This window comes from Populus alba, chromosome 1, assembly GCF_005239225.2.
Source record: "Populus alba chromosome 1, ASM523922v2, whole genome shotgun sequence".
Classification (NCBI taxonomy): domain Eukaryota; kingdom Viridiplantae; phylum Streptophyta; class Magnoliopsida; order Malpighiales; family Salicaceae; genus Populus; species Populus alba.
In genome coordinates, this window is record NC_133284.1 from 7,711,626 (window position 1) to 7,738,535 (window position 26,910).

The 26,910-nt window shown below is 31.3% G+C and overlaps 4 protein-coding genes across 4 annotated transcripts; 2 read left to right on the forward strand and 2 right to left on the reverse strand.

Moving 5' to 3' along the window:
- Nucleotides 1-1,446: 1,446 nt before the first annotated feature.
- LOC118033889 (metal-nicotianamine transporter YSL1) lies at nt 1,447-3,186 on the reverse strand. The gene is made up of 4 exons (XM_035039025.2): nt 3,056-3,186; nt 2,763-2,952; nt 2,570-2,684; nt 1,447-2,461 (listed from the first exon to the last, which is right to left on the reverse strand). Exons 1-4 carry the CDS (start codon nt 3,073-3,075, stop codon nt 1,539-1,541), a joined length of 1,248 nt encoding a protein of 415 aa, XP_034894916.2. The 5' UTR covers nt 3,076-3,186; the 3' UTR covers nt 1,447-1,538.
- A 75-nt stretch (nt 3,187-3,261) lies between these two features.
- LOC140955864 (metal-nicotianamine transporter YSL3-like) lies at nt 3,262-4,227 on the reverse strand. The gene is made up of 3 exons (XM_073410967.1): nt 3,850-4,227; nt 3,580-3,755; nt 3,262-3,375 (listed from the first exon to the last, which is right to left on the reverse strand). Exons 1-3 carry the CDS (start codon nt 4,196-4,198, stop codon nt 3,262-3,264), a joined length of 639 nt encoding a protein of 212 aa, XP_073267068.1. The 5' UTR covers nt 4,199-4,227.
- An 8,161-nt stretch (nt 4,228-12,388) lies between these two features.
- Nucleotides 12,389-13,141, forward strand: LOC118033888 (uncharacterized). Its single transcript, XM_035039024.1, has one exon. The coding sequence runs from the start codon at nt 12,389-12,391 to the stop codon at nt 13,139-13,141; it is 753 nt and encodes a 250-aa protein (XP_034894915.1).
- A 6,905-nt stretch (nt 13,142-20,046) lies between these two features.
- LOC118033966 (protein BRANCHLESS TRICHOME) lies at nt 20,047-21,637 on the forward strand. The gene is made up of 2 exons (XM_035039112.2): nt 20,047-20,502; nt 20,608-21,637. The coding sequence occupies exons 1-2, from the start codon at nt 20,334-20,336 to the stop codon at nt 21,387-21,389; spliced, it is 951 nt and encodes a 316-aa protein (XP_034895003.1). The 5' UTR covers nt 20,047-20,333; the 3' UTR covers nt 21,390-21,637.
- The last annotated feature ends 5,273 nt before the right edge of the window (nt 21,638-26,910 follow it).

The following is a 26,910-nucleotide window of genomic DNA, read 5'->3' on the forward strand; positions in this document are numbered from 1 at the left end:
TCTCATCTGCCCCCCACTAGAAGAGAAAAAATAACTCACATGTATTAAAGGTGCTATGTAGAATGCTTTTTTCATAGTTTTTTTTTTTGTTTGCTTTCTATAAGATTATTCTCGTCTTATGACTCGGGTCACAAGTTTGATGGGTTAATCCAAGTTGATTTAAATTGTTTTTTTGTGTTCTTTTTTTAAACTAACTTTTCAATTTCAACTATATCATTCAATATTAGGTTTATAGGGGATTGAACTCATAGTTATTTTTTAATTTTTTAATGAGGTTATCTTAGTCTCATCATCCAGACCACGAGTTTGATAGGTTAATTCAGTTGACTCGAGTTCTATTTTTTTATGTTTTTTTTAAATCAAATCTTTTTTCAATTTCATATTTCAATACTAAATTGATTGGAGATTGAATTTCATAATTTGCTTTCTATTGGGTAATCTTGATCTCATGCATGACCTGAGTTATGGGTTTGATAGATTAATCTAAATTGACTCCGTATATTTTTTTTATATTTTTATTATTTAATATTAAATTTATTAAAAGTTAAACTTTATAATTTTTATTTATTTATTGTAAGGGACAATACATTGTCATGCCTGGATTTTTTTTAGGGTTAAGCATGCAAGCTTGAGCTTTCATGCCTGAGTGTAAGACACACAAACTTGATCTTCCAAGCCTTTTGTTTTATTTATTATAAAATAAAATTTTATTTAATTGCAATACTTACAATAAAATTTTAAAAATCATCCAACAATATCATGCTTTTCAAATAAAACCAGAGCTTTTATTATAATATTCTAAATTATTATATGAATTTAATATGCACTTTAAAAGGAATAAAATATCTATTTGTTATTCTTTTTTAATGAGAAATTTTTATATAATTTCTTCAAATTGATTATTTCTTTATTTTCATATGAAATCTTATAAAGACTATCAAAACATGATTTTTTATTTATTAAAACTTGCTACACAAACCATGATAAATTTCTTATAAAAAAAACCATGCTATTAATAAAACAGACAAGTTGTTGTTAAAACAAGAAATAATATATAAATAAAGAAAGGGAGCTTTAACTGAAAATAAATATTTTTTCTCAAAAGTTTAAATTATTTAAATTCTTATGAATATTTATTATAATTACCATAAAAATGGATTTTGAAAAAAGACCCGCAGCATCATGCTTGCGTACCAGCTAGTTTCATCCTAAAATGCCCCTATCAGGTACCGTAACAAGTTGATTTCCCTTGATGTATATTATTTCTGAGGTCATTCAAATACTTTCTACTTGAGTATGATAGAATTTTTGTCGAAGCATTATATTCTTTTATAGCTGAGACAAATTACATGCATTCGTGTGTTTGGTTGGAGGTGTAGGGATTTTTTTTAAAATACAATACCTTTTAATATAAACCATACATTTAATTAAAAACTAAAAAAACACTAAAAAAAACACAAGCAACCTCATCCAAACACACACTCAATATTTAATTAACTCTGTTGCTGTCCTTGAATCTTTGTACCGAGGAAGTTTTTCTAGGAAGCCACAAAGTTCATGCAGATAGGTGGCTTTATTTTGGCCAAAGCAAGAATAGCAGCTGGAAGAGTCCACAGCCCTTCTCCACAGATTAATCCTGAGGCAACAGCAGGAATCACGAACTCGGCCTCGCTGGTGTTTAGTTTATGCCATACGAAAACGATCAAGCTTCCAACACACATATCAATGGCAAAGGAAGCTCCGATGACAAATGGCACGGCCATGACCAATGGAAGAGGCACCCATTGTCCGATCTTCCGCGGCAAAAAATCTCTCACTAGGTTAACTACGATTGCAAAAGCAAAGAAGCCATAGCAGAGCTGCAAGCAATATTGGGGCAGGGCTGAGAAACCCTCAACACCTATGATTGCCATGTTCCTGAAAATTAAGGCATAAGGGGCCTTAAACTCTCCGTAAGGATTTCCAACATCAAATGCCTTGTAGAACAGGAAGAAGCTACCGGGAGCCACCACGCAGCCGATTGCGGTGCCAATAACTTGGTTCAAAAACAATGCTCTTGGGGAGGTGAAAGTCAAATGTGCTGTTTTGAAGTCCTGAATCAGGATGCAAGAAACAGAAATAACAGATTTGACAAGGCAGCCTCCGACAAGTGCTGCCACCACTCCATTTTCCCTCCCGGATATTGCAGCTAGCACAAAGAGGGCAGCTTTCCCGTAATTATACGCCATGTTTATATCGGTAAGGCCAGCTCCGTAAGCATTGCAAAATGCCAAGGATGGAGCAAGAACATAAGACATGACAACATAGTACCACTTAAGCTGGGGGAACATGATTGGCACCGCAATTATGGAGATAACAGAGAAGATTACATATCCAACGATGCCTAGCCATAAAGGTATGGTCTCTCCGAGGAAGAATTTATTTTGTTTTTGTTCATCAAAGAGCTTCTTCTGGTAATGAACTGCTAGGAAAGAAGTACAGTTAAGAAGCAGCGCAACTGAAGCTGTAATATTATTTTAGCAGCATCTCGGTATAAACAGGAAAAAACTGCAAAGGATGTCCAATTTACCTGGACTGATATTCCTGTTCTTTAATCTGCGACGAACATTGCTGATTGCAATACCCATTATCTTAACAAAAAGGTAGAGCCCATCTCCTAGGATGAGAGCAATTGCTAAGAAAACCTGTCAAATTATAGCCATATATTAGAATCCTATTATGAATTTTAGAAAGCTAAAAGGCCTGGTATATAGTGTTCTGACCTTGTAACCATTTAAGCTCTTCATGCTGGATTCATCTATAGAAGCTGGATACCATTCTCCCTTAAGTTGACGTATAAGTGGCCACATAATCCCATATGAGAGCACAGCTCCAAGAAGTAAGGACAGGTTTACGATATAGGGAACAATCATTCCAGCTCCAACCAAAGTGGTGCTAAAATCAAAGAAAAATCTACAAAAGCCCAATAACGAAAAAGAAATTACCAGTAACCTTTAATTTGGGAGAAATGAAGCAGATAATTGGAGATATAGAGAGAGGAAATACAAGTACATACGTCTGCTTCCATGCTTCCATTCCAAAAGTAGGGAAATTTGCGAATCCACAATATCCATCTTTCCCAGTAAAAAACCACTGGAAAAATGCCCATAAGAAGCTGATTGAAAAGTACTTCGTGAACCCTTGAATTTGTTTCCTGTAATAACAACCCAATCATGATTCATACTTTCTTTTTTAAAAAAGTTGTTTTCTCAAAGCAAAAAATTAGACTTCATGTATATACTTTGCCATCTTATCTCCTCGGCTATGGAAACCATTGATGAGAACTGCTGTTGCCAAGCCACTTGGATAAGTTAACTTCATGTCTACTATCAGGATCTGTAACCAAAAGGCCGAAACACACCTTTAAGAATTTTACAAGTGACATGATGATAATAATACTCATGATGATTCCAAAGAGAAATATGCAGGCTCCTGACATCATAAGATCTCAGGCTAATGAACACAAAGATTACAACTTTTTAAAGAAAAGTTATCTATTTCTGATAATTTAAGATGCATTATGGAAACTTCTATTCATACCTTTCTAAGTGGAATTAACACAAAAAGACCAACAAAGCAAACTAGGAAAAGGTATCCACTCATCCAGCCAAATTCAGGTTCCTTTAAACCACTAGAAGAATTTCCTTCAGTTGTCGACCCCCCTGACAACTCATATGTTCTCCTGTCTAATCCCAATAGATAAGAAGAAAGTCCTCCTATTGCCCAAAAACATGGAAACCATGTTAGAAGAAGCTCAAATTTGTCAAGAGTAATAGGAAGATTATTTTAAGTATCGAAGCCTGATCAAACCTCCAATGGCAACACTATAACATGCAACTGCACAAGTTTGTATCATTGTATTCTCTTGCCGAGTAAAGGGTCTGACGACAAATCCTGCCTTTTGAAGAACTTTTGTCCAGGTTTTAACAAACACAAAAGCAAGAAGAGCAGCAGAGACATTGAAATTTGGAATCATCCCAGTTGTGAGGTTTAGCTTCATAGCAATGATGCTGTAGATGGCTCCAATAAGAATACTCACTATGATTCCTCTTATTGTGACCTGCTCTGTCCATGTCCTTGAACCTTCTGATTCATCTTGTGGCTCTAACTCCATCTCTTCTCTTTCAATCTCTTCGTTTTCTACTGCTTCAATCATCATGGCTACAAAATAGCAATCCTTTACGCATCATAAAATAAACTCAAATTATCAGGGAGTAAGTGCCGAGAGGATAGGAGAAACATGCATGGATATATAACCTTACCTTTGGTTCTTCTTCAACACTTCTTTTCTCGTAGTAGCTAACCAGTCTTTTTACCTGAAAACTTATTTTCCTCTTGGTGTGTATACTAATCAAAATGCCTGTAGTCATAAAACATTCATTACCTTTACTATTTAAATCACTAAAAACCCCACCAAACAGCATGTGAAGATATCAATATCCCTTTATATAATTAAGGTGGGAATAACTTAGAATTCTTGGCACAAGTTGCATTCGTATATGCAATAACCAAGTAATGGCCTGCAGTACTGTTACTATCTATTATTGGACTGATGATGGACCTTACCAGTGACCTCTACCCCTTTTCTTCTCCTCCATCGTTGTTGTTATAGTGCTCGTCAGCACTCAGCAATACTTGAGATTCTTATTGTTTTCTGCAAGATGGTTAAAACACAACGCAACAATATTAGAAAACAATACTGTAAGCTATGGCGTTGATCGTACATAAGTACTATATGAGTCGTGCAATAGGCTAGAAATTGATGGATTAAGAAGAAAGCATTAATGGAATATATTGTCGCTGTTGTTATAGGCCGTGCATGAAGATTCAATGAATTAATTCCTATAGGGAACAAGTTAATACATGCATAATTGATTGGTGTAATGCTACTTCTCTATATCTTATGTGCTAGAAACTTACTACAAGAATCATAATTTCAATAAAATCACAGAAAAGAATTAGTAATCATAAGTTTTTCTCTTTTTCCTTACCAAAAACCTACACTGCTATTCTATTTTGAAGGCAATATATAGCTCATGATGCTATAAGTTTGTATCATGGTATTTAAGTTTAGACAATGCATTTTTTATGTTTTAATTCTTATTTTAAACTAGATCAGATTGTACAGTGCACGTTAATGAAGGTGTCTTTGAACCTTCTTATGACACAGAAACATACATACATACATACATACATACAAATCAAGAAACATGAGTTGATTTCAATTCCTTCCGAATCCATAATTAAGGACCAAGTATCTGCAAGATTTCACATTTAACTTCCCGTTCCATTCCACACCCTGCAGGGTTTTTTTTTCCTATTTAATCTAGATTAGTGGAGAAGGGGACGAGGAAGATCATTGTTTATTAGAAGACTGAGTATTTTCAATGACTACATGTACTTCAACTGATTATTGAAACGCTAAGATCCTTTCATTAAGGCCCTTTGCCTGGCAATGTTTACGCAGAAAGGCAAAGTTCCAGTAGAATTAATTTGATGCCACGATGCATGGTGGCAAACGCACCCTATATTTGTGCTTTCCAATGGGAGGTTCAAGACACCAAACACCACTCAAAAACCAGTTGACTTTCTGCATGGTAGATGCTTCAACTCTAAGTTTCACTTCAACCCCAATGAAATCCAGATTTTGACCAGTTATATGATCACAGGCAGGAAATTTACCGATAATTTCCTCACATAGGTCTGCCTATATATGACTATCCCTTTCAAGTTGAGTGAGTTTTGGTGTTCAGATGTGCTATACTCTACTTAAACCAGCCATTTTGAGATAAGAAAAAAGCAATAGTCATTAGATTATGTATTAATATGGAAATTAACTTGTTTGCGGAAGAAGAAAAGACTTCAGTTGAATTTCTTAAACCGTGTTTCCATAAATTAGGTAAGTTATCTCATTGATGGAGAGTATGCTTATGGTTAAAATATATGCTATTTTTAACATTAACATATTAAAAAATTAAAAACAAATATAGAAACATATAGATTCGCTGGGCATTAAAAGCTTATCCATTCTAGAATTCTCTACACCTACTGCACACATGAATATTCTATAGGAATCCTAGCTAGCTCTAAGCTATAACTTTCTATTCCTTTAATATTATTCTTTGACTGTCAAACCTCGTACGCTTTATTCATGTGGGAGCTAGACGTTTTAATTTGGGACCTATAATATATACATGTATTCTCCAAGTGTAACTCACCATCTCATAATTTATTAAATTTAGGTATGTTTGATTTTGCTGTTTTTGAAAAATTTTAAAATATATTATTATTTTTATATATTTTTAAATAAAAATCATTTAAAAAAGTAATCACTACATAATACTAAACACTAATATTAAAAAATATTAACTCAAATTTATATATTTTTAAGTGAAAATCATTTTAAAAAATAATTACTAATTAAGATACTAAAGCATGTTAGGCACAGGGCTAGAATCAATCTTTTTAATTATATTATATAGTAAAGACATCATTATCCATCCTCTCACTATTGTAATTCACTAGTTCAAAATGTTTTTTTTTTCATTTGAACCTCAAACTCTTTTTTTTTTTTTTTATGATTGCATTCCTTTTTAAGCTAAATTCAAGAAAAATTAAGTCAAATTTGTTGATTAAGAACAAAATTGAAAGATAGAGGATCTAAGTAAAAAAGACATCAAAAATAAGTGAATGCTTCAAAATTCACTCAAAAAGTTTAATTTAGTCTTAAAAATTCATAAATTATATCTATTCAGTTCCTTAATATTTTTTCAAATTAATTTTGGTATAAAAGTTTATTTTTGTTATTCTTAATAATTGATTTTAAAGATAAAAGACATAACGCCAAGATTCCGATAGTAAAGAGAAAAAATCAGCATTTAACACTAATTCTGACCATTAAAATGGTCAATCATAATGTCAAAAGGTTTTATTTGATGAGATTAGTTCTACTTAGGTATTTTACCATTAAATTATCTAAAAACCCAGATCTAAGCTTGAGAAAATTTTTTTATTTAGGTTGATTCAGGTTTTCGTGTGTTTTTTTTTTTTTTTGTTATTTAGGGCTATTTGTGAGTTTGTGAAGGTATTTAAGGGTGTTTGGGAGTGTGGTAGCTGTTGCTTTTCAAATAGTTTTTCGTTAAAAAGCATGCCAATAATGTTTTTTTATTTTTTCAAAAAATAGCCCCTAATTTTTGATATAGCACATCAAAACGATCCAGAAAGTACAAACCGAACTCAATTTTAGCAAAAAAAAAAAAAAAATATATATTTTTCGAAAAGCAGGTCACACCTCAATACCAAATTAGACTCTTTTTCTAGGTGTTTTCAATTAAAAATTGGTTGGAATCGGGTTTTTAAGTCAATGAAACATAAACCCTATTTTTTTAGCTATCACAAAAGTCGAAACATGTTGTCTATTTAATTATATTTTTTTTAATTATTTTTTTTTTTTTCTCTCAATTATATAAAAAAATATTTTAATCAGTAAAATTCATCGATAATTTACCAACAAAAATATTCCCTCAATATTTCCTTCTCAAGTTATTCTTATAAAACCAGTTCTATACAGGAACATCGGAAACTCTAATGTCTAGTCAGTAAACAAATAAAGAGGGAATAAAGTGAATGAAAAGAAAAAATAAAATGATGTAGGAAATGTGTATCTCTGTGTTGTGTGTATGGTATGGTCTGGCTGGCTTTTGTATGACTGTATGCTGTCTGCTCTGGCTTTGTATGACGATTGTATGGTCTGTCTAGAATCACATGTGGGTAACTAGGTGTATTTTAACCATGATAGAGTATATATAACCAACAAAGTAAATGATTAGCCTTGGTTAATCATGGTTACTTGTTGGTTAATGTATTATAAATTATAGCTGTTGTATCGTGTATTATTAATGAAAAATATTGGCGATAGCATAGTTTTAATGCATGCCAATGTACGCTGGAATATTGACCGATCTTTTACGCATCTTTTAATTAATAAAATAATTTATTGTTAAACTTGAGAAAAGTAGCTCGTGAAGGTTCGTGTGAAGTTTAGGTCAAATCTCAACTCTTTCTACAATGACATGTACGCATGTAATAACATCGATGATATATACATTGATGGTATGCCAATCTCAGCTCTTTCTACATGATGACATGTACACATGTAACATCGATGATACATTGAGGTATGCCAATCTCAAATCCCGACCTTAAACTACCTAGTCATGGAAACGGAGACCAAGCATCACAGGTTGGCAAGCACAGCTCGGACTCCAAGCTATCATATATATATATATATATATATATATATATATATATATATATATATATATATATATATTATGCTGGAAATGTTCTTCAATTATCCATCTCCCATGTGTTATCGCATCATCCGTCACTCTTACAGCTAAATTTTGTGTCTAAATCATTATATTAGGGATCAACCTTATAACAATACTGTTTCAATTATTTGTTTTAATGAAATAACATTGTTTTATATAAGAATTAAAGATATTAAATTAATATTTTTTTAAAATAAAATTACAAAAAAATCTTTTAGAATTGACCTGATTTTATTTTATTTGATCGAGTGAACATCATCACTATTTGCGCTGCGATTTTTCGTTGGCCTTTTTCCCAACTTATGGATTGGCACATGAACTGCCTTATGCACCTTGCTCAAGACCCAAGCATTTATAAAATATGGCTAATGGAAAACTGTGGTTTATAAGAGGAAGGACAAGATTTATTGTAATGGAGCGAGCTTCAAATTTTGTATTTGCAAGTTCAAGTTTAAATTAATTTTTTTTTAAATTAATGTTGTGTCTGAACCAGCTTTCACGTACCTCGACTAATCTTATGAATCCTGAAATTAACAACTATATAAGTTTCAAGTAAGCTTCAAAAGTTTGTAGGACTCGAACTAGTAATTTTTAAAAAACAAATCTAAAACCTAATCAGTTAATATATCAAGCAACTCTCTATATTAAATTTTAAACCAGAGGTTGCTAACTCCATGGGCGGTTGCTTCTGTTATTGTATTAATGGATGATATATTTAAGGAAATTTATTTTATCATTAACGCCTTTGCTCGATTTAACAAAATAATAAAATTAGTTTTCTTCTTGTCAATCCACCGTTGATATCTACAAAACAACTAGTATTCGATGGCAACGTTAATAGAAAAAATATTCAGCCAAACGTGAAAATTGATTGGTGGATTAACAGTTGCATGCTATATATAAAATACAGGTTAATCACACCAACCCTTTTTATAGTTTACTTATTATTTTTTAATCTTTATTTTCCTTTCTGAATCGATTGTATTTTTAAATGTATATTTGGAAACGTGATGTACCATCTTGTAAAAAGTTTTAATTTTTTTTTGTTTAAATTAAATTTTTTATTTTTTTATTATTTTAATGGATTAATATCAAAAATAAATTTTATAAAATAAAAATATGTATATATTATTGTAGTTATTTTTAAATAAAAAATATTATAAAATACAATTTTCATCGCACTACAGCCAAACTGTCTTCATGTCATGTTTTTTATAAAAATGGAAACAGTCATGGTTACGCTACAGACTTCACTTTCCATTCCAAAATCTGTAGCTTTGTACCGCGCCGCTGAGTTCTCCGGTCTACGCCGTTCATGTCCGAACAACATCAACAACCGCAACTCTCATTCTCAGACTTCTCTCTGCTCATGTTCTCCTTGAAAAAACCTCTTAAAAGCGTTGTTGCCATGGCTGGCACTGGAATTAATGATGCATCTTTAACTCTTTCTTTTTTAACATCTCGCTTCTTTATTCTTTGTCTCCTCTAGACCTCGCTTCCTTGACTATATATTAATAAAAATGATTACTTTACTTGTTTATTCCTTTCATTTTTTAAAAACCCTAAAAAATAATCCAAAATGATTTCGAAATATGTTTTTCCCTTCAAAAGCTTTAAGAATTGCTTGAATGATTTATATATTCTGATAATCTATTGATTACTAAACCCGTTGATAACAAGATGAAGGAACCTAAAGAAGCTGCTTTTAAGTTGTCTTCAAGGCATTAATTTTCTTTCCCTCCCCTACTTTTAGTACATTTGAGTCTACATACATTGGCCTTAATTATAACTGTTTAATTAATAGCTCAGAAGATCAGATTATATATATTGATCTAGGCTTATGACCGATTGAAAATTTCCCAAAATTTAGCCACCATCAGATTATATAATTTGATATTTTAGCAGCTGAAATGGAGTGAAAGATGAAAATGTCTCATGCGCTTTTGTTGCGTTGAATACTTTTGAACATTTCTTTGTATTTAGTTTTTTTTTTTTTTTTTTTAAAATCTCAATATCTAAAAGTTTATTAAACTCCAACTAATCTGATTGAGCTGAAACAGCCTATTAAGGGAACAACTTAAAATCTATTAATTAAAAATAGTAATTAATGCTTTTAATTATTTTTTGTGCTTTGCCAGTGATTGAAAATTAAAAAAAAATAATAAAAAGAAGAAGTTAGCCATGGTGGCTAAGAATTTTTTTTTAAAATAATAAAGTTGTAATATTTGATATAAAAGTGATTTTGTCATTATATAATAATTTTGTAAATAATATAATATTTTTTTTTATGCATCAGCGTCATCATATAAAATACTATGAATTTTATGATTATCAAATTTAATTTAAAATAGAAGTAAACCAAAAAAATAAGCAGGAGTTTCTTGTAATTAACCCAAAAATATATATATTGAGATTTTCTATTAACTCATCCTGAGTCCGCGAGTTATTATTTTGCGAGTTATCGAATTTACTTATCAGCATAGATCAGGTCTTACCCGAACACCTATCATATTTTTGTAACTTATAACTATGTCTGTGATCTGACGAGTTATAATTATGGCTGTGTTTATTTTTTTTCAGTTCAACCGTGTTTTTAGAGATTATACCTGTCACTCTAATAATAATAAAAAAATTGTTTCTGTGGGTTTATTTTTATTAATAAAGTTAAAATCCATTTAATAAAAACTGTCTAATATGATATGATAATGTATATAAAAAATATTAAAATAATAATATTTCTAGTAGTGCTCAACTTGTCAGCCCGACGCCTTTCCCTTCCCCGACCGAGCAGAGGGAACGGGTAGATAAGAGGGCAAGTCGCCGCTGCCCGCTACTTCGATCAACTTGCCGGCCTTTATTTTCTTGGAAATTTGGATTGAAAAATGTATAAAGAATAGCAAAAGGAAAGGGCCAGCCACCAATTTAAAGCAACGAACAAAATCAAATTCCCAAGTTTTCATATAAATAAATCAAACCGATATAAAATTATATATTATTATATTTAATATTTTAATATTAAAAATAATTTTTTTAAAAAATATTATTTTAATATCTTTATTAATAAAAAATACTTTAAAAAATAATTAGAACCACATTTTCAAACAAAATATCTCTACCAAAAACAATCCTCACTTTACAATAGAAAAATCAATTAAAATTTTAAATGGATAAAGAAAAATAAAAACAAACTTTCAATGAGGTTGTTACAAAAATTCTTAGTTAATCTGTAATTTTTTATTCGTTTTATTTAACAAGAAACTCATGTTTTTCTGTAAAAAAAATTTCAAGTGTTACAAGCTGGTGGATGAATTTTCTAATTTAATTATGTTTAACTGATAATTTATGATTAATAAAAAATCTTATTTGAAATATAGTTGTTAAACTTCATCTGACTTGAAAGATTAATTAGAAAACTTAGGATTCAAAGTTTAATTCTGGTAAAATTTTTAATTAAACTAAATAAAATATTAAAAAATAAAATCTAATTGATGTAATTAAGTTTTTAATAACACAATTAACATAACTTAATTTTTTACCCAAACCCAGTAAGCCAACACCAAGAAAATAAAAAGGAACAAATAATATGCTCACCGCAAATAAACACAGTTCCACGGTGATCACCCAGTTGTCCACCAAATACTCGACTCCAATCCCACACAAGATAACACTAAAACAAGCAGCGAAAGAGAGAGGTATTGTTTTGCAATATTTTAAAACAATATTTTTAAAAATAAATAATTTTAAAAAATAAAAATATTTAATCATTTTTAAAAAAACAAAAACAAATGGAGTATCCTCTCACGTAGCAAGTCCAACGCCTGTAGTGAAAAGGACACCAAAACCACAGAAACGAGCATTCCACCCGAGACACCACCACGACAAAAACAGCGTGCTCTTCCACCCCCTGATTTCCCTTCTTCGTAGCCGCCATTATTAACTCACTCCCTCTCCTTATCTATTAAAAATCTCTTCTTGAAACAATCCTACAACTTCTATTCTTTCTCGAAGTTACTACAATGTGTAGAACCACAGACTTTCATGGGTTGCAATCAAGAACCCTGCAAAATCACTTAAAGATCAAATCTTTTTACATCCGCCTCACTGGTTTCGAGCCCAATAACAAACCAGTAACCGAGTCACTCACTCTTGTTTATCTTCCTCGAGCTCATGATCTTGTCGTTGATGGGTCCAAGATTCGACCCGAGTCTAAATCGTTCTTGGGTCTTTATAGGATTGTTGATGTGGATAATAAGGAAGAAGATGGAGGAGTTGTGTTCGGGTCAAGAGAGCGGGTTCGGGTCAATGAAGGGGTTCGGTTTGAGGTTTATTTAAGAGAAGAGAGGCTGTTAGAGGGGAGTTTTAGAAGAGAAGCTGACACGGAAAAGTGGAAGTTGGAGTATTGTGGCGACGGCAGTGAGGTCAGGGTGGTGGAGGTTTGTGTGGCGGTGGAGGGACACGTGGCGCTTGTTAAGAAGGTGGTGGAGAGGAAAAAGAAGAGTATAAGAGGGTGTGATAGGCTGGAGGTGATTCCAGAGGAGAGGGAGGTTGTTGAGGATGAACCGGACGGTGGCTGTTGTTGTAGTGATGGCGAGGGGAGGTGGATGTACGGTGGAGATTTGGAAGAGTGGTGTGGAGCCGACTGTGAAAAGGTCGAGATGGAATTGGAGGGTGTTAGATGGGCTATTGACGTTGGTGTTTGGGTTGTGTGTTTGGGTGTGGGTTTCATGGTTTCTAGAGCTTCTGCCAAGAGCTTGAGAAGATTACTTTGAAAAGTATATTTTTGTTCATCTTGTGTAATCAATTTTAACTCGTCACCAAACCTAAATCATAGAATCTTTTCCTTGAATCTTGTAATCTTTAGCCATTTGACTATCATCATGATGTTACCTAACTTCATACCCCTTTCACTATCATTATTTCTTGTATAGAAGTTTTATCGTTTTTGGATTCTCCTATTTTTAAATCAAGGTAAAAGTTTCAACAGTCAGAAATATCGTAATTTTAACTCTCCCAGCATCATGAAGCATAGGGAACTAATAAGTTAAGGCCCGGAGAAGACCCAGAAAGCAGCCGGATCAAGTATTTTTTTATCTCAAAATGAGGCTGCTACAAGGGCGAGACAGCTTGCTCCTCTAAATTGGAAACACCTTTATAGCCCTCAAATAATTCAAGTAGATAAAATCTGGGCCTCGAGCCAGGAAAGTTCATAGCCATGACAGAAAATGACGACCCTCTTTGACTGGAAAACAGCCCTGTGAGCAAGCCCTGCTACCATGGTTTAGGATTTAGGCAAGTTCGAATCCTCCTTTGTGAGCAAGAAATTACTGAAAGCAGAAAAGGAGCAAGCTTGTATGGTATTTAAGAGGCCAATTATAATTCTGAATGGATGGATATATCATTTCGAGGTTCTTTCAGGAATGAATTCATAAGCTATCTTATTTTCTTGGAGCAGGCAATCTGTATAGGTACTCTTTACAATTCATGAAGTTTATTTATTCGAGATTGAGTAATTATAAATTAAATCGACCATGTATTTTTGAACTAATTTCAGAAAAAATCAAACTTGAAAGAAAATTTAATTGTCCATTTAAAAATACGATGCCGGAATAGCCCTACTTATCAGACCTCCATGTAACGCCTGCTCTAAATGTTTTTGTGCATAACTTAAAACTTCTTCAAAATTTAGTCGAAACGTGAAACATAGCGGAAGAATCCTTATTACTAATTACTATTATTATTACTAAAACAATTAAAATACATTGGTTTAACAGCTCACATGAACAGTAAATAAATTTAATATATTATTTTAAGCATTTTATATCGAAATTGTGCGATAGATAATGTGGTTGAAGCATTTGAGGCAGTCGAGGTCACGGTTTTGAATCCTGCGGGGTGCATGCACATGCGACTTGTTGTCGCTTAAAAAAAAAAAGTTGGAAAAATTACTGGACCGAGCATGCAGGCCTCATTTTAGCACACACCTAACTCAATAGGATACCCCCAGCCCAGTGTGGCTAGGTTTTTTTAAAAAAAAATTAACAGGTTAATTAAATATTAATTAAAAATCAAGTTAGAAATTTTGGTTATTTTTTTATATTTTTTGAATTTTTTTTCTCAATCATATCATTTAGTTGTGGAGTTTTTCAATGTTTATTAGATTCGATGAACTTGATTTTTTGGTTAACTAAAATTGATCAACCATGTGTTTTTCAATATTTATTAGATTCGATGGACTTGAATTATTATTATTATTTTTTTTGTGTCAACGATGCGCTTTCATAGTTGAAAGTAAAATTAGTATTAAAGAGGTGCTTTTATTTAACGTATTTTTGATCTCCACATAGTTTACTTTGTTGGGACTAACATATCTTAAACATGAAGTATCATATGAGTGTCAACTACTCATTTGATCTATACGAGCCCCCTTTTTATCATATTTAATCCAAAAAAAAAAAACTACAAAAAATAAAAAAAAACTATAAAAAATGCGATTGAAAATATAAGTAAAAACAAAACAAACTCATACAAATATCATAAACATGGCTAAATCTTTTAAAAAAACCCGCAACCTATATGAAACTCTAGATTCGAGTCCTATCAAAAAATTTATTATAAACCAATTTAAAAAACTTGGGAAAGCAAAAAAAAAAAGGATAACCAAAAAAGCCTTGAATAAACCCGACAACCAACTCGAATCAACAACTTAAACATATGACTTATGACATAAAATTGAGATGTCTCTATAAATAAGAAAGCAAAAAAAAAAAAACAATAGCAAAAAAATACTTTAAAAAAAGATGAAAACTGACTCAGGTTAATTCTTCAGATCTATTATTCGGGTCATGAGATCGGTGTAACTCCATTAAAGGCAAACCCAAAAAAACAAAGAAGCCAGATTCTTAATCAAACAAACATTGAGGGGTGAAATTAACAACAAAAAAAATCAATAAAAAAACAATGCAAAACAAAAAAATTAGCAATTAAAAAAATTAGGACTCAATTCGATATAAAAATTAATTACAGGGAAAAATCAATGAAATTAAATATTCATGGATGGAATTTTTACAAGGCAAACCTAGAAAGAAAATGATTAAAAATAGCAATTAAAAGAATTAGGACCAGAATTGACATAAAAATAAAATGAAAATAACTGCTTGGGGGTGGAATTGAAAAAATCAACAAATCAATCAATAAAATGATTAAAAAAAATGAAGATCAAATTTAAAAATATATTAAAAAGAATCAAATGATTAATAATGAAATAAAAAATAAAATCCAATTAGAAACAATCAATGTAAGTAAAACAATTGCAAATAAAAGAAGATGAACTAAATCAAAAGAAAAAATAAAATGAAGGAAAAGATTAAGAGAAGGAAAATAAGAAAGAAAAGAAAAGCAATTTCAGGTCACATCACACCAAACCACCATATACCCGTCATCTATAAAGGAAGAGGATGTCGAGACGAATCAAATGGTGCGGCAGAATCATGATTACAGCTATTGAAGCCAACCATATGCACCACCAGAAGGCAATGTAGTGGTTGATGCGTTGATGTGTGCGAGGCACGTGTCAACAATTTTTTCGTGTTTTTGAGCAAAAATAAAAAATGCCCTTAAAACTAAACAATATTAACAAGTAAACCATGATGAAATTACAACAGTGTCTACAAAAGATGAAAATACAAAAACATCATTACGTAGAAGATATTGGATTATTTTATTAAAGGATTATATTAGTAATTTTATTAGATATTTAAAAATTTAATTACTAAAATAACCTGGTATAATCCTTGAAAAAATATTTATATCATGATAAAAAAACCCATCATATTCCTAAAGTTAAGGTGAAAGATAAAACAACAAAGGGATAAATAGTATAAATAGTATTCAACGTGTTAGGACACAATAATAACCCAGAATTACTGTTTTGAATAATTTAAATATAATTTTTTTACTATGGTTTGTTTCTCAATTGATACAGGAGCAGGAGCACAACCAACAAAATTAAGAAAAGATGTCTGACAACCTTTAAAAAAGGTAGTTTAATTAATTAGATTTTAAATTTATTTTTTAATTTGTTATGAGTTTAAATTCTTTTAAAGTCACTAAAAACTTATATGGATTATTAATTTAAGAATTTATAAAATTAATCAAAATATACACAAACTAACTTAAACACCAATGTTAATTAAAAAAAAAAATTTGACTAATCATTAAATCAGAGACTATATTTTCTTGATTTCACAGTTTTGGTAATCGAGCAAGTAATTAAAATCACGTATCCTTGGAGGCTAAATCCAAATATTAAGCGAGGAGACAGCATCAATCCATAGCACGTTTCGTGATATCGTTCGGAATTCAAATTTAAAAGAAGAGTGAGAAAACTATAAATCTATACAACATAACATGGAGGGTCTGCTTGAGCCTTGAAGGGAGTAATTTAGTAACAATATTTGAAAAGCATCCTTAAAATATCATGATCACGAGGACAACAGGGGGGGGAGACAGTACTGCCTGTCCAGCTTCAATCCGGATTCAAGAATGCAACCAGGTAAGTTTCTGTCTGCCTATAAAATACTGTCTCGAAGCTACAACTGCATTAAATCCTCGCACCGTCCACATTTATTGGACATTGAAACTGAGTTACTACTCCAACTTATCTCTCTGGCTTTGCAAATTCTCTCGTCTATGCAAGTTGCCGCTACTTTACTTGGTTTTTGGGAGGAAAGGTTGATTCCCTCTGTGCTATGCAATCATTGAACCCAAATGATGCTATCTAAACTCCATCAACGATCGATTAGAAATTTCATATCGACCAATCACAAGATCAAAAACAACTTAAAAGATATATTTAAATTAAAATAAATTTTAAAATGATTGTATTTTTAATAAGTGATAGTCCGATCTTAATCAATTTGACTTATATGTACAAAAAGGTTTGGTCCATTTACTTCATAGACTAATTAATTTTGGAAGCTATAAGTGGATTTTGAACTTATTTTCACGATGCATGCTATAATTTTTTTTTTTTTAATGATGGTTGGATTTGGCTGAAATTTTACTATAATATTTTAAAGGTTTTATTTTATTAAAATTTTGGGTACTTGAATATAAAAAAAGCCTTACAATAAAGTTAAAAAACTATTATATGATAATTGAATTAGTTTTTTTTTAATTGGTTTGTGATTTTAGTTATTATTATTTTTTTAGCGTTATTTAAGATAATTTTTACCTGATATAAATATGATTATTTAGCTTGTAATTATTTTTTTAGAGATTTTAATTTTAACAATTATTATTATTATTATGTGTGTGAGAGAGAAAAAACTCTTTTAATTTAATTATTGAATAAATTACTCCGACTTATAAGTAACTAAATTTTATAATATCTTCTATATTTCTTTTTTCCTCAATCCTCCTCTCCCTCGGATCTCTCAAAATGCCAGCTATCTTGCTTTCTCTTTGCCTCTCTCTGAGCAAGGTAGGATTAGGGTGCTCTATACCTTATTTATGTTCTGCTCTTAGCAGATTGTATGCTTTCGATTCCTTAGCAGAGCTAATTCGATCTTCTCCTTTCTCTGGGTACAAAGAAGACCAAGTGGATGGAACAACCCTCGGACCTAAACGACACAGTACCGAGCCAGAGCAGGAGACTATTTGTTCACAGCTTCACATCCTAGTTCCTAGGTGCCCAGCTCAAGCCAAAGGGCTGATTCAATATCACCGGAGTCGAGCCTTTTTTTTTTTTTTTTTAATTCCCTTCATAGATGAAAAGGGTTGCATTTTTTCCTAATTTCAATTGTAGTCCCTTCATTTTCAATTTTAAAAAAACAAAAAAATTCAAATATTTTTTTTACAAAGTCAAGTGCCAATCCAATGACATGATTTTTTTTTTTTTTTTAACTCCGGGAGAAATCTACAACGAGCTAATCAGAACAAACCACATTCAATATGAAAATCAAATTATATTAAAAAATTACATGAATGAAAAAAAAATTACACTCTGTGAATCTATGATGCAATGAGAGGTGAGGAGCTACAACAATTCAAATGGCAAATTGCTTAGCTCTTTTAGTTTTCTTTTTGTTTAATGCGAGAATGATGTATATTTTTGGAGTGGATTATTCTTTAGTTCTAGGGTTTTGGGTATAATTATATCTTAATCCTTTATGTTTGAAAACCTATAGAATTAATCCCTCAACTCTTATTGACATAGCCTTTTATAAGAAAAACAGATTGGTATTTCTCTAAATTCTCACCACACTGATTTTTTCCAAGGATTTAAATTGTAAAATGGTACTCTTGGAATTAAGTTATAGGTTTACTAACATGAAGGGCTAAATTGAAATTGTGTTGAAAACCAATGCAGTGAAGAATAGTCTAATTGAAATTTTAGTGTGTTATATTACAAATAAATTTTAATAAAAAAATTATTTTAATATATTTTTAAATGAAAAATATTTTAAAAATAACTTTTATTATATTTTCAAAAGCAATCTAAATCTATTTTTTTTTAGGGTTTGAACCTAACATTTGGTGTAGAAATTCTTGGGTGTTAAATTGTCGCCTGAGGTCTCCATTTATGAGTTGAAGAGGCTTGTTTATGACCGAATATAAATGAGGGATTGTATCCCTCTCTGTCATACCATATCCAGATTATTTCTTTATGATAATGTATGACAGAAAATTATGAATGCTCTCCATAACCACGTGGACATGATAGCTCTCAAACGATGGATGAACAGCATTTAGCCACGTAGATGTCGAAGATTGTCCATATTTAGAGCCAGTTTTACGCGAGACATTCTAGTTTTTTGCTACCGTTTGGGATTCCGGTCCAAACAGCAATTATTTAAAATTTAAAAATTATGATTTTAAAAATAGATTTTAATATATTGATTTTAAAAATAAATTTCAGTCAATAATATAAATCGTTTTGATATGTTAATTTTAAAAAATAAAAATATTCATGTTAATATATATATATAAAAACACTTTAAAAGTTATCACAAACACACCATGTGATAAATCTTTATTTAGGGCTGTCGTACTCTGCAAATTGCAAACTTTTGGTTCCGTATATTCGTGCATGGGATCAGGAAACCGAAAGCCAAGCTCCGGAAGGGTTAAGTGCCCCAGCTAGAGAGGGCCCCTGAGCTCAGACAGGGCGTGGAGCTTTAGCTGGCTGGTTTACCAGGCCAGGCACATTCACCTTATTCGTCTGGTTATTTTTCAAACAGGGCAAAACAGTTCTGGGAAATCAGAGATTATCGCATTGATACAGAGCTTATTATGCAATGAGAGAGCTTATTTAGCTTCTTCTTCTTTAACGAAACTTGTGACATTATGATAAGAGAGTGCTTAGAATGGTCAAAAGTTTGTCAAATTTTCCTGTCTATTCATCCATGAAGTGAATACAAAACTGTAAAGCAAAGTCCAGTTCAGGTCAAATTTTACTCTAGCAGGTGAAAACTGAAAAGCATCGCCCTCATTGAAATCATGTTTCAATTCCAGGGACTAAACACCAAATATGGTATCTGGTTTTGCATTTTCTGGTAAAACCAAAACCACATTTAATCTGAAATTAAGAAGGGCCGGCCTCAATTTTAAAGGGTAGACTGACCGCTTGAGAGGTGTGTGAACAAAACATAGCAGATCTATTAAGCATACACACACATGGAGAGAGATGGGCAGAGATGTGGACTGATCATCAAGCCATGATTTAGAGCCATGACCACCTCTAGGATAGCTAGTTATGATTAAGACGAGGTGCATGTGACGCCCCTTCACCTTTTACAATCCACAACTTCAAAGCAAGTTCAATGAAGGATAAATGGACCTACCCCAATTGCTTTCTTGACCTAGAAGACCCCCATTAGAAAAAAGGAAAGCAAAGCGGAAAGGAGAAAAAAGCTACCGAGAAAAATAAAAAGCTCATCAAGAAAGCAGAGAAGAAGATATATGGAAGAAGTGAAGGTGATGATGGTGGGCAGCCTACACCATTCCATGAATGAATCCAGTCCTCAAGACCCCATCACCACCACCACTTGCACAAGCTGGAAATTGTACGAGAATCCATTTTATAATTCACAACATAATATCCAGCATCAACACCAACAACATTGTCAAGGTAACAAACATCTTCATCACCTACACCTCCCTCTTTCAGCTCGCAAGATCGCAGCTTCTTTCTGGGATCTCACCTTCTTTAGACCTATCATGGATACCGAGCTAGATTTCGCTCGAGCACAGATCCTGGACTTGAAAGCTGAGCTTGAATATGAACGCAAGGCACGTAAGAAGCTGGAGACTATGAGTAAGAGATTGGCTAAAGAACTGGCTGAAGAGAGAAGAGGAAGAGAAGCACTTGAGAGAGTTTGTGAAGAGCTTGCTAGAGAAATTTCTTGTGATAAGGAGGAGATTGACCACATGAAGAGAGAAATGGAGGAGGAAAGAAAGATGCTAAGAATGGCTGAGGTATTAAGAGAAGAGAGAGTTCAAATGAAGCTCGCCGAGGCGAGAATGCTCTTTGAAGAGAAGTTGTTCGAATTGGGAGGAACAACTACACAGCCAGAACTACATCACAATTCAGCTTCCAGGATGGAACAGAAGTATCAAGAAGATAAAGAAGCTGAAATATCAACTCCTTTCAAGGCCGCAGCTATTTTGTCAAGCAAGCTAAACAGGTTAGTTTTGAGTGAAAATTCCTGTTACGACAACAGTGGTGCTGATTCAAAGGAATCAACAAGGGTGATCTTGAGTGAAATGTCATCATTCAATGACAAATCTCGAAGCATTTCATCAATGGCAATTCAGAGAAGTAGAGCGTCACCAGAGCCTGAGAATCCTCACATCAAGAGAGGGATCAAAGGCTTTGTTGAATTCCCAAGAGTGATTCGAGCAATAGGATCCAAAAACAGGCATTGGGGTACGAAGCTGGAGTGTCAAAAGGCACAGCTAAGGATTCTTTTGAAACAAAAAAGCCCCATCAGATCCAACAATCTTATTATTTCATAATTAATTGTTCTTCGCTTCTTTTTGTGCTTGATTAATTTTTTGTGCTCTCTTAATCTGTAATCACTGTCAATTATGTATATCTTCTTAATTTTTGTTCCTTCAAATGGGTTGCTACACACTAACATGTAGTACCTCATGTGTTTTTGTGGGCTTGTTAGTGTTGAGAGAGTGTGATCAGTTCTGATGATGTAAACAACATGAGTTTTACTTTTGTGTCTAATAATACTTGAGCTCATGAAAGTAGAAAAGGGTTGCTTTGGATCTGGGCAAGTGTACAGTAATTTTCTGTTCTTTTGTCATCGTGTCTAAGGCTCTCAACGAGGCTCATCTTTTATTTTATGAAGGAATCTTACCAAACTGCACTGCGCACATGCTTGACTTTTAATGCAAACAGTGGAGATTGACATGAAAGAAAAGTAGCAAGATCTTTTGGAAGATCATATGGTAAAAGGGAAACGTTCTATTTTCAAGTAGATTTGACATTTGACAAGTATTAGAAAAAAAAAAAAAAAAAAACCTGGAGTGATTTGATTTGAATTTGCAATGCCTAAATTTCAATAATTTACCATTAGAGGTTCAAGTCTAAAAGGGGTTTTTGGCCTTTTGTCTCCTTAGACATAGCGCTTGTGTTCGTGGTGAATGCTTTTTAAAAAAAATTGATATTTTTAAAAATTAATAAATTTTTATATTATTTTGGTGTGTTGATATTAAAAATAAATTTTTAAAAAATAAAAAATATTTTTTTTCATGAATTTTTAAATAAAAAATATTTTATAAAATAACTGTTTTAAGCCATGTCCAATTTATTTAGATGTAAAAAAGAAGTTATTTTTCCAGGGTTTAAGCGAAGATTCAGAAATAGTAGAATCAAATATACTGTACACAAAAGTCGAAGTTCATCTTAGATTATTGGACTTTTTTCTTATTTTTTAACAATAATTTTCATTGATAAAAACAATTTTTTTTTTTTTTGTAAAGTGTATCCTAAAACCATTTTATATATCAATACATATTTTTTTTTATAGAATTTTTAATTATGTATTATTTTATTGTTTTGTTGAAATTTAAGAAAAAAAATTTCCTATTTATCGACTCTTAAAACTTAAAAGTAAAAAAATTAAATATAGGCACTTCTTACCTGTAATTTGAAAGGGCAGATTTCCTATCTAATTCCATCCTAGCGAGATGAAAAAGGTCCATGGATGGGTCATGAATCCATTGGATCTTCCAGCAAATCTGAAAATTTAAAACAGTCTTGGGCCGCGATGCCTATTAAATCCATAATTATCAATGCTATATTTTGTGTTAACTAATTAATTTACCACAAAAAAAAAAAACAAAAATTAACTAAAGGAGCTTCTCTTTATGTTTTTTGGATTTTGGGTACATGAGTTCCTACTCTGACTCAAACAAGTAGTGAATTATTATCCATTTGATTTTTACTTTCTCGTGGGTTAGATATTTTGTAAAAATATAAAAAAAGTAAATATGACAATATTTTCTATATTTTCAATAACAGAAAAAATCTCAATCGTAAAATAAAAAATTAATGCGTGTATTTAATTAATTAAATAATTATTTATTTATATAGTTAAAAAAATTTATGAAACTCGATTTCTAGCCAATCAAAGTTAATCAACCAAACTTATAACTTAGATTATAGACTTGATCGGGTTCAATAATTTTTTTTAATTTTTTTTATTTAAAATTGACACTTGTAAAATTAAGAACCAATTAAATATTAGTATGTTTGTTTGAGATTGTGATAAACCTACAAATATCAAATTAGAACAAATTATATATTCTAATGAAAAATAAACAAACTATTAAATGATGGGATTGGAAAAAGATTAAGCAAAAAAATCAATAAAAATTAATTATGAAGAATTAAATTAAAAAACAAAACAATAAAAAAAAAATCTCTAACCATGTGAATGCCTGGATGTTAAAAAAAGAGCCCATGTGCACAGGCATACAACAACCCACATGCCCAAATATATATTTATTTTTTTTTAATGAGACAAACGACTTGAATTATTTTAAAAAAATTATAAATAATGCGTATTCTACTCTGCCAATATCTCCAATAACCAGAGGTCGTTGAAAAGTTGAGTAACTGGTTTTTTAAACCTAAAAAATCCATTTTCAACAATCTATTGACTCAAAATCACTTTAAAGCACCATGTACACCTTGAATAATCTTTTGAATTTTTTTATTTTTTTAAACACCTGGAGAATTGGAATTTAACAAAAATAAATAATAATACTGATAACAATAGCTTTTGTTTAGAATAACATGTTAATGAATTATCAGACGAACTTCACAAAAGGATTTGATATATATATATATAGTGTATTGACGAATTAATCTGTTCAGTATAATTTTAGTTTGAGTTTTTTTTCTTTCCATTCTTTAAAGGGTAAAACTCTCTGATAAGGTGGCATGGGGTTTCTAGGGGTACCTGATTAGGTGATGTTAGGCACAATCTAATCAATTTTATAATTTGAAAAAAAAGTGCCTGAAAATTAAGTGTTTGGCCACATACAGCTATCAGAACTTTCTAACATTACATTTGTGTTTTGGAGGGTTTTTATACACACACACTTAGCAGCATCTCTTTTCTCACCAACCCTAATGAGTTTGAGTTGTTTGAAAGTGTGATATTAGTTTTTTTTTTTAAAAAAAGTATTTTTATTTGAAAATATATTAAAATAATATATTTTTTTATTTTTTAAAATTTAATTTTGACATCAAATATATCAAAATGATATAAAAATACTAAAAAAATCAAAACATGTAGTAATGATTATCTTTTAAAATATTTTTTACTTTGAAATGTATTAAAATAATATTTTTTATTTTTAAAAAAAATCTTTTTTTCCATTAAAACATTAAAATAAAATATAAAAAAATTTCTCAAAAACAAAATGTGTAAAAGGATGTGGTCACCAATTGAGGTTGGTATTTTGTTGATGTTAAAAATTGCCTTAACTCTGAGGAACCAACTTTTGTCCTTCTTACCTGTTAAAATTGCAAAGCTTACCGTTTTTGTTACAAATTAAGATTCTTGGAAACTTTTTATGAATAAGATCCTCTAAATTTATCTAATAGGGGGTCTAAATTGAATTTCTAGGATTCTAAACCTAAACATAGAAATAGAAACATTTATTGGGACCTAACTCGGAAACGAAAAAGTGGACCCATCATAATTTAGTTATTGCATCACATCAAATTCCCTGCGGTCCCCACGAAAACCAGGTGGACCCCTCTGTCTTTCGACTCCCAATGAACACACCAGCTAACGCCGTGTTTGACGGAAAGAGACCCTTCCGGTCAAAACAACTTACTCTCCCCCTCTTTGTACATCACAGCCAATGGAAAACATACACATGTCGGGAGATTTCAAGTAAGACTTGCCTGTCCAATGCCTCGGTGAAATTGCTATTTAAGTTTTTCTTCTTATTAATTTTCCACATAAATTACCATCTTGCCTCGAATTTACAGAAAGTTGAGAAGGGGAATTTTTCATGTGCACGCAGTGCGTGTGACTAAATTCGTTAGAGAAAGGAAGTTGGTATTTATTTCATTTACATGTTGACTTATTTTTAAATTTTAATATGGTTCTTAAGTATTATTATTATTATTATTTTCTTAATAGATTTTTAACAATTTATTCTTGAAATTATTATGTCATAGATATGAAAATAATAATAATGTTAAATTACTAGTTTTTAATAAATGAACAGTGAAATTTTTTTTTAAATAAATGTTATAATGAAAAGCATTGATAAAAAACAAAGAAAGTATTCGAAACTCTCATATACGAATAAAAGAAGGTTTAAATATGAAAATTACCGAATAATATTATTGATGTAACATAAATCAAGGTATATATATTCAAATAATAAGAGGTTAAAAAGAACCCCAACCCATGTTCCTGTGATCGTTAAACTTGATGGCATTCGGTCTTAAATCCGATGCATGTGTAAGACTCGTTTAATTTTTATTTTTTTTGGGATAATTAAAAAAAAAAAAAAAAAAAACCTCGTACAAGTGGAACCAGATTCATTTTTAAACAACACAGTTTTTTTTTTTTGTGACTACTCTAACTAGATTGCCTCCCCAATCCACCAATTTGCGGCCATACAAATGAACAGGACAATATAGGAGAAACGATACATCAAAGAACATGTCTGCAGAATCGCTCTCGGTTAGCTTAGATATGCTGGAAATATCTTTTCCCTTCTTCAAGTTGTAATTAATGACGGGAGCATCGTAGGCATGTTCACAGGAAACTCCAGTACTGTCCGAGATATTATTAATTGCAATATAACAGTCTTTTATGATTTTTTTTAAATAAAAAAACTAACATGGTTTTAAGAAAGGTAATAAAAAAAAAACACAGTTACAAAAGTTTTAAGAAAATGATACAATTTATAAAAATATTTTGTTTAGAATCACAATTTTTTAACAACTGCGATTTAAAAAAGTGATTTTATAACAAAATTATAATTCAGAATTGTATTTACGATGCATTTATAAACATCTTTTTTTTTTTTATGGCCACCACCTCTCAGAAGGAAAAAAAAAAAAAACCCAAGAAAAAACAATTCTTCAATCACCCAAAAACACCATTCAATCCTCCACCAAAACACCTAATCATTGCATAGGTTGGTGTTAATTTTTTTTATATTTATAAATGTTATAAAATATTTTTTTTTAGGTTGTTGATGTTAAATAATAAAAAATAATTGTATTGTTAATGTTTTAATAGGTTATATATAATCCTTATTTAGAATATGATATGGCAGTTGCTCTTGTTATATGCACATAATTGTTTTTATATTTATAAATGTTATAAAATATTTTCTTTAGGTTGATGATGGTAAATAATAAAAAATAACTGTATTGTTAATGTTTTAATAGGTTATATATAATCCTTATTTAGAATATGATAGGGCAGTTGCTCTTGTTATATGCACATTGAGCATGAATTTATGTGCATCAGTTGTCCCCCACATATTTTTTGAATCTGTTGAGATGCATTGCCTAGACCGAGTAATGCGATAATTTGGCTTTAAGTAGCACATCATGTCTGACGTAAATACGAGCGATCAGTTGCATTCTATTAGTCATTTGGGTAGACATGCTGGTTATAATTGGATGATCCACCATCTTCAGCATGTATCGATGAGGGATGAACGAAGAAATTTCACTTGTAGAGATGTGAATCCTGTAATTTCTAATGAGAAATACATGGGTTGGTGCTTGAGCATAACACGCCAAATCATTACACCTAACCTAGCGCAAGTTCCTCCACGTGAGGAGATGGAATATAAGCCATATGCATGTTGGATCCAAAATGTTATAAGTATATGTTACTTTTTGTAGGCTTTGATTAAAAAAAAAATGATTTTATTTATGGATTAATCATTTTTATATGCTTCATATTAAGTTGCACAGTTATTACATGATGATCGATGTGCTACAGCTGATCTTCGTGATCTTGATAATTATGAT

Excerpts from the sequence above, each read along its gene's own strand:
- LOC118033889 (XM_035039025.2), bottom strand. The coding sequence starts at position 3,075 with ATGGAAGCATGGAAGCAGAC. Across the intron at positions 2,953-3,055 it reads ATGGAAGCATGGAAGCAGAC|ATTTTTCTTTGATTTTAGCA; the intron begins GTATGTACTTGT and ends GGGCTTTTGTAG. Across the intron at positions 2,462-2,569 it reads GAACAGGAATATCAGTCCAG|TTCATTACCAGAAGAAGCTC; the intron begins GTAAATTGGACA and ends CTTTCCTAGCAG.
- LOC140955864 (XM_073410967.1), bottom strand. The coding sequence starts at position 4,198 with ATGATGATTGAAGCAGTAGAAAACGAAGAGATTGAAAGAGAAGAGATG. Across the intron at positions 3,756-3,849 it reads TTATAGTGTTGCCATTGGAG|GAGGACTTTCTTCTTATCTA; the intron begins GTTTGATCAGGC and ends TTTGGGCAATAG. Across the intron at positions 3,376-3,579 it reads TGTTAATTCCACTTAGAAAG|ATCCTGATAGTAGACATGAA; the intron begins GTATGAATAGAA and ends TTTTGGTTACAG.
- LOC118033888 (XM_035039024.1), top strand. The coding sequence starts at position 12,389 with ATGTGTAGAACCACAGACTTTCATGGGTTGCAATCAAGAACCCTGCAA.
- LOC118033966 (XM_035039112.2), top strand. The coding sequence starts at position 20,334 with ATGGAAGAAGTGAAGGTGATGATGGTGGGCAGCCTACACCATTCCATG. Across the intron at positions 20,503-20,607 it reads ACACCAACAACATTGTCAAG|ATTTCGCTCGAGCACAGATC; the intron begins GTAACAAACATC and ends ATACCGAGCTAG.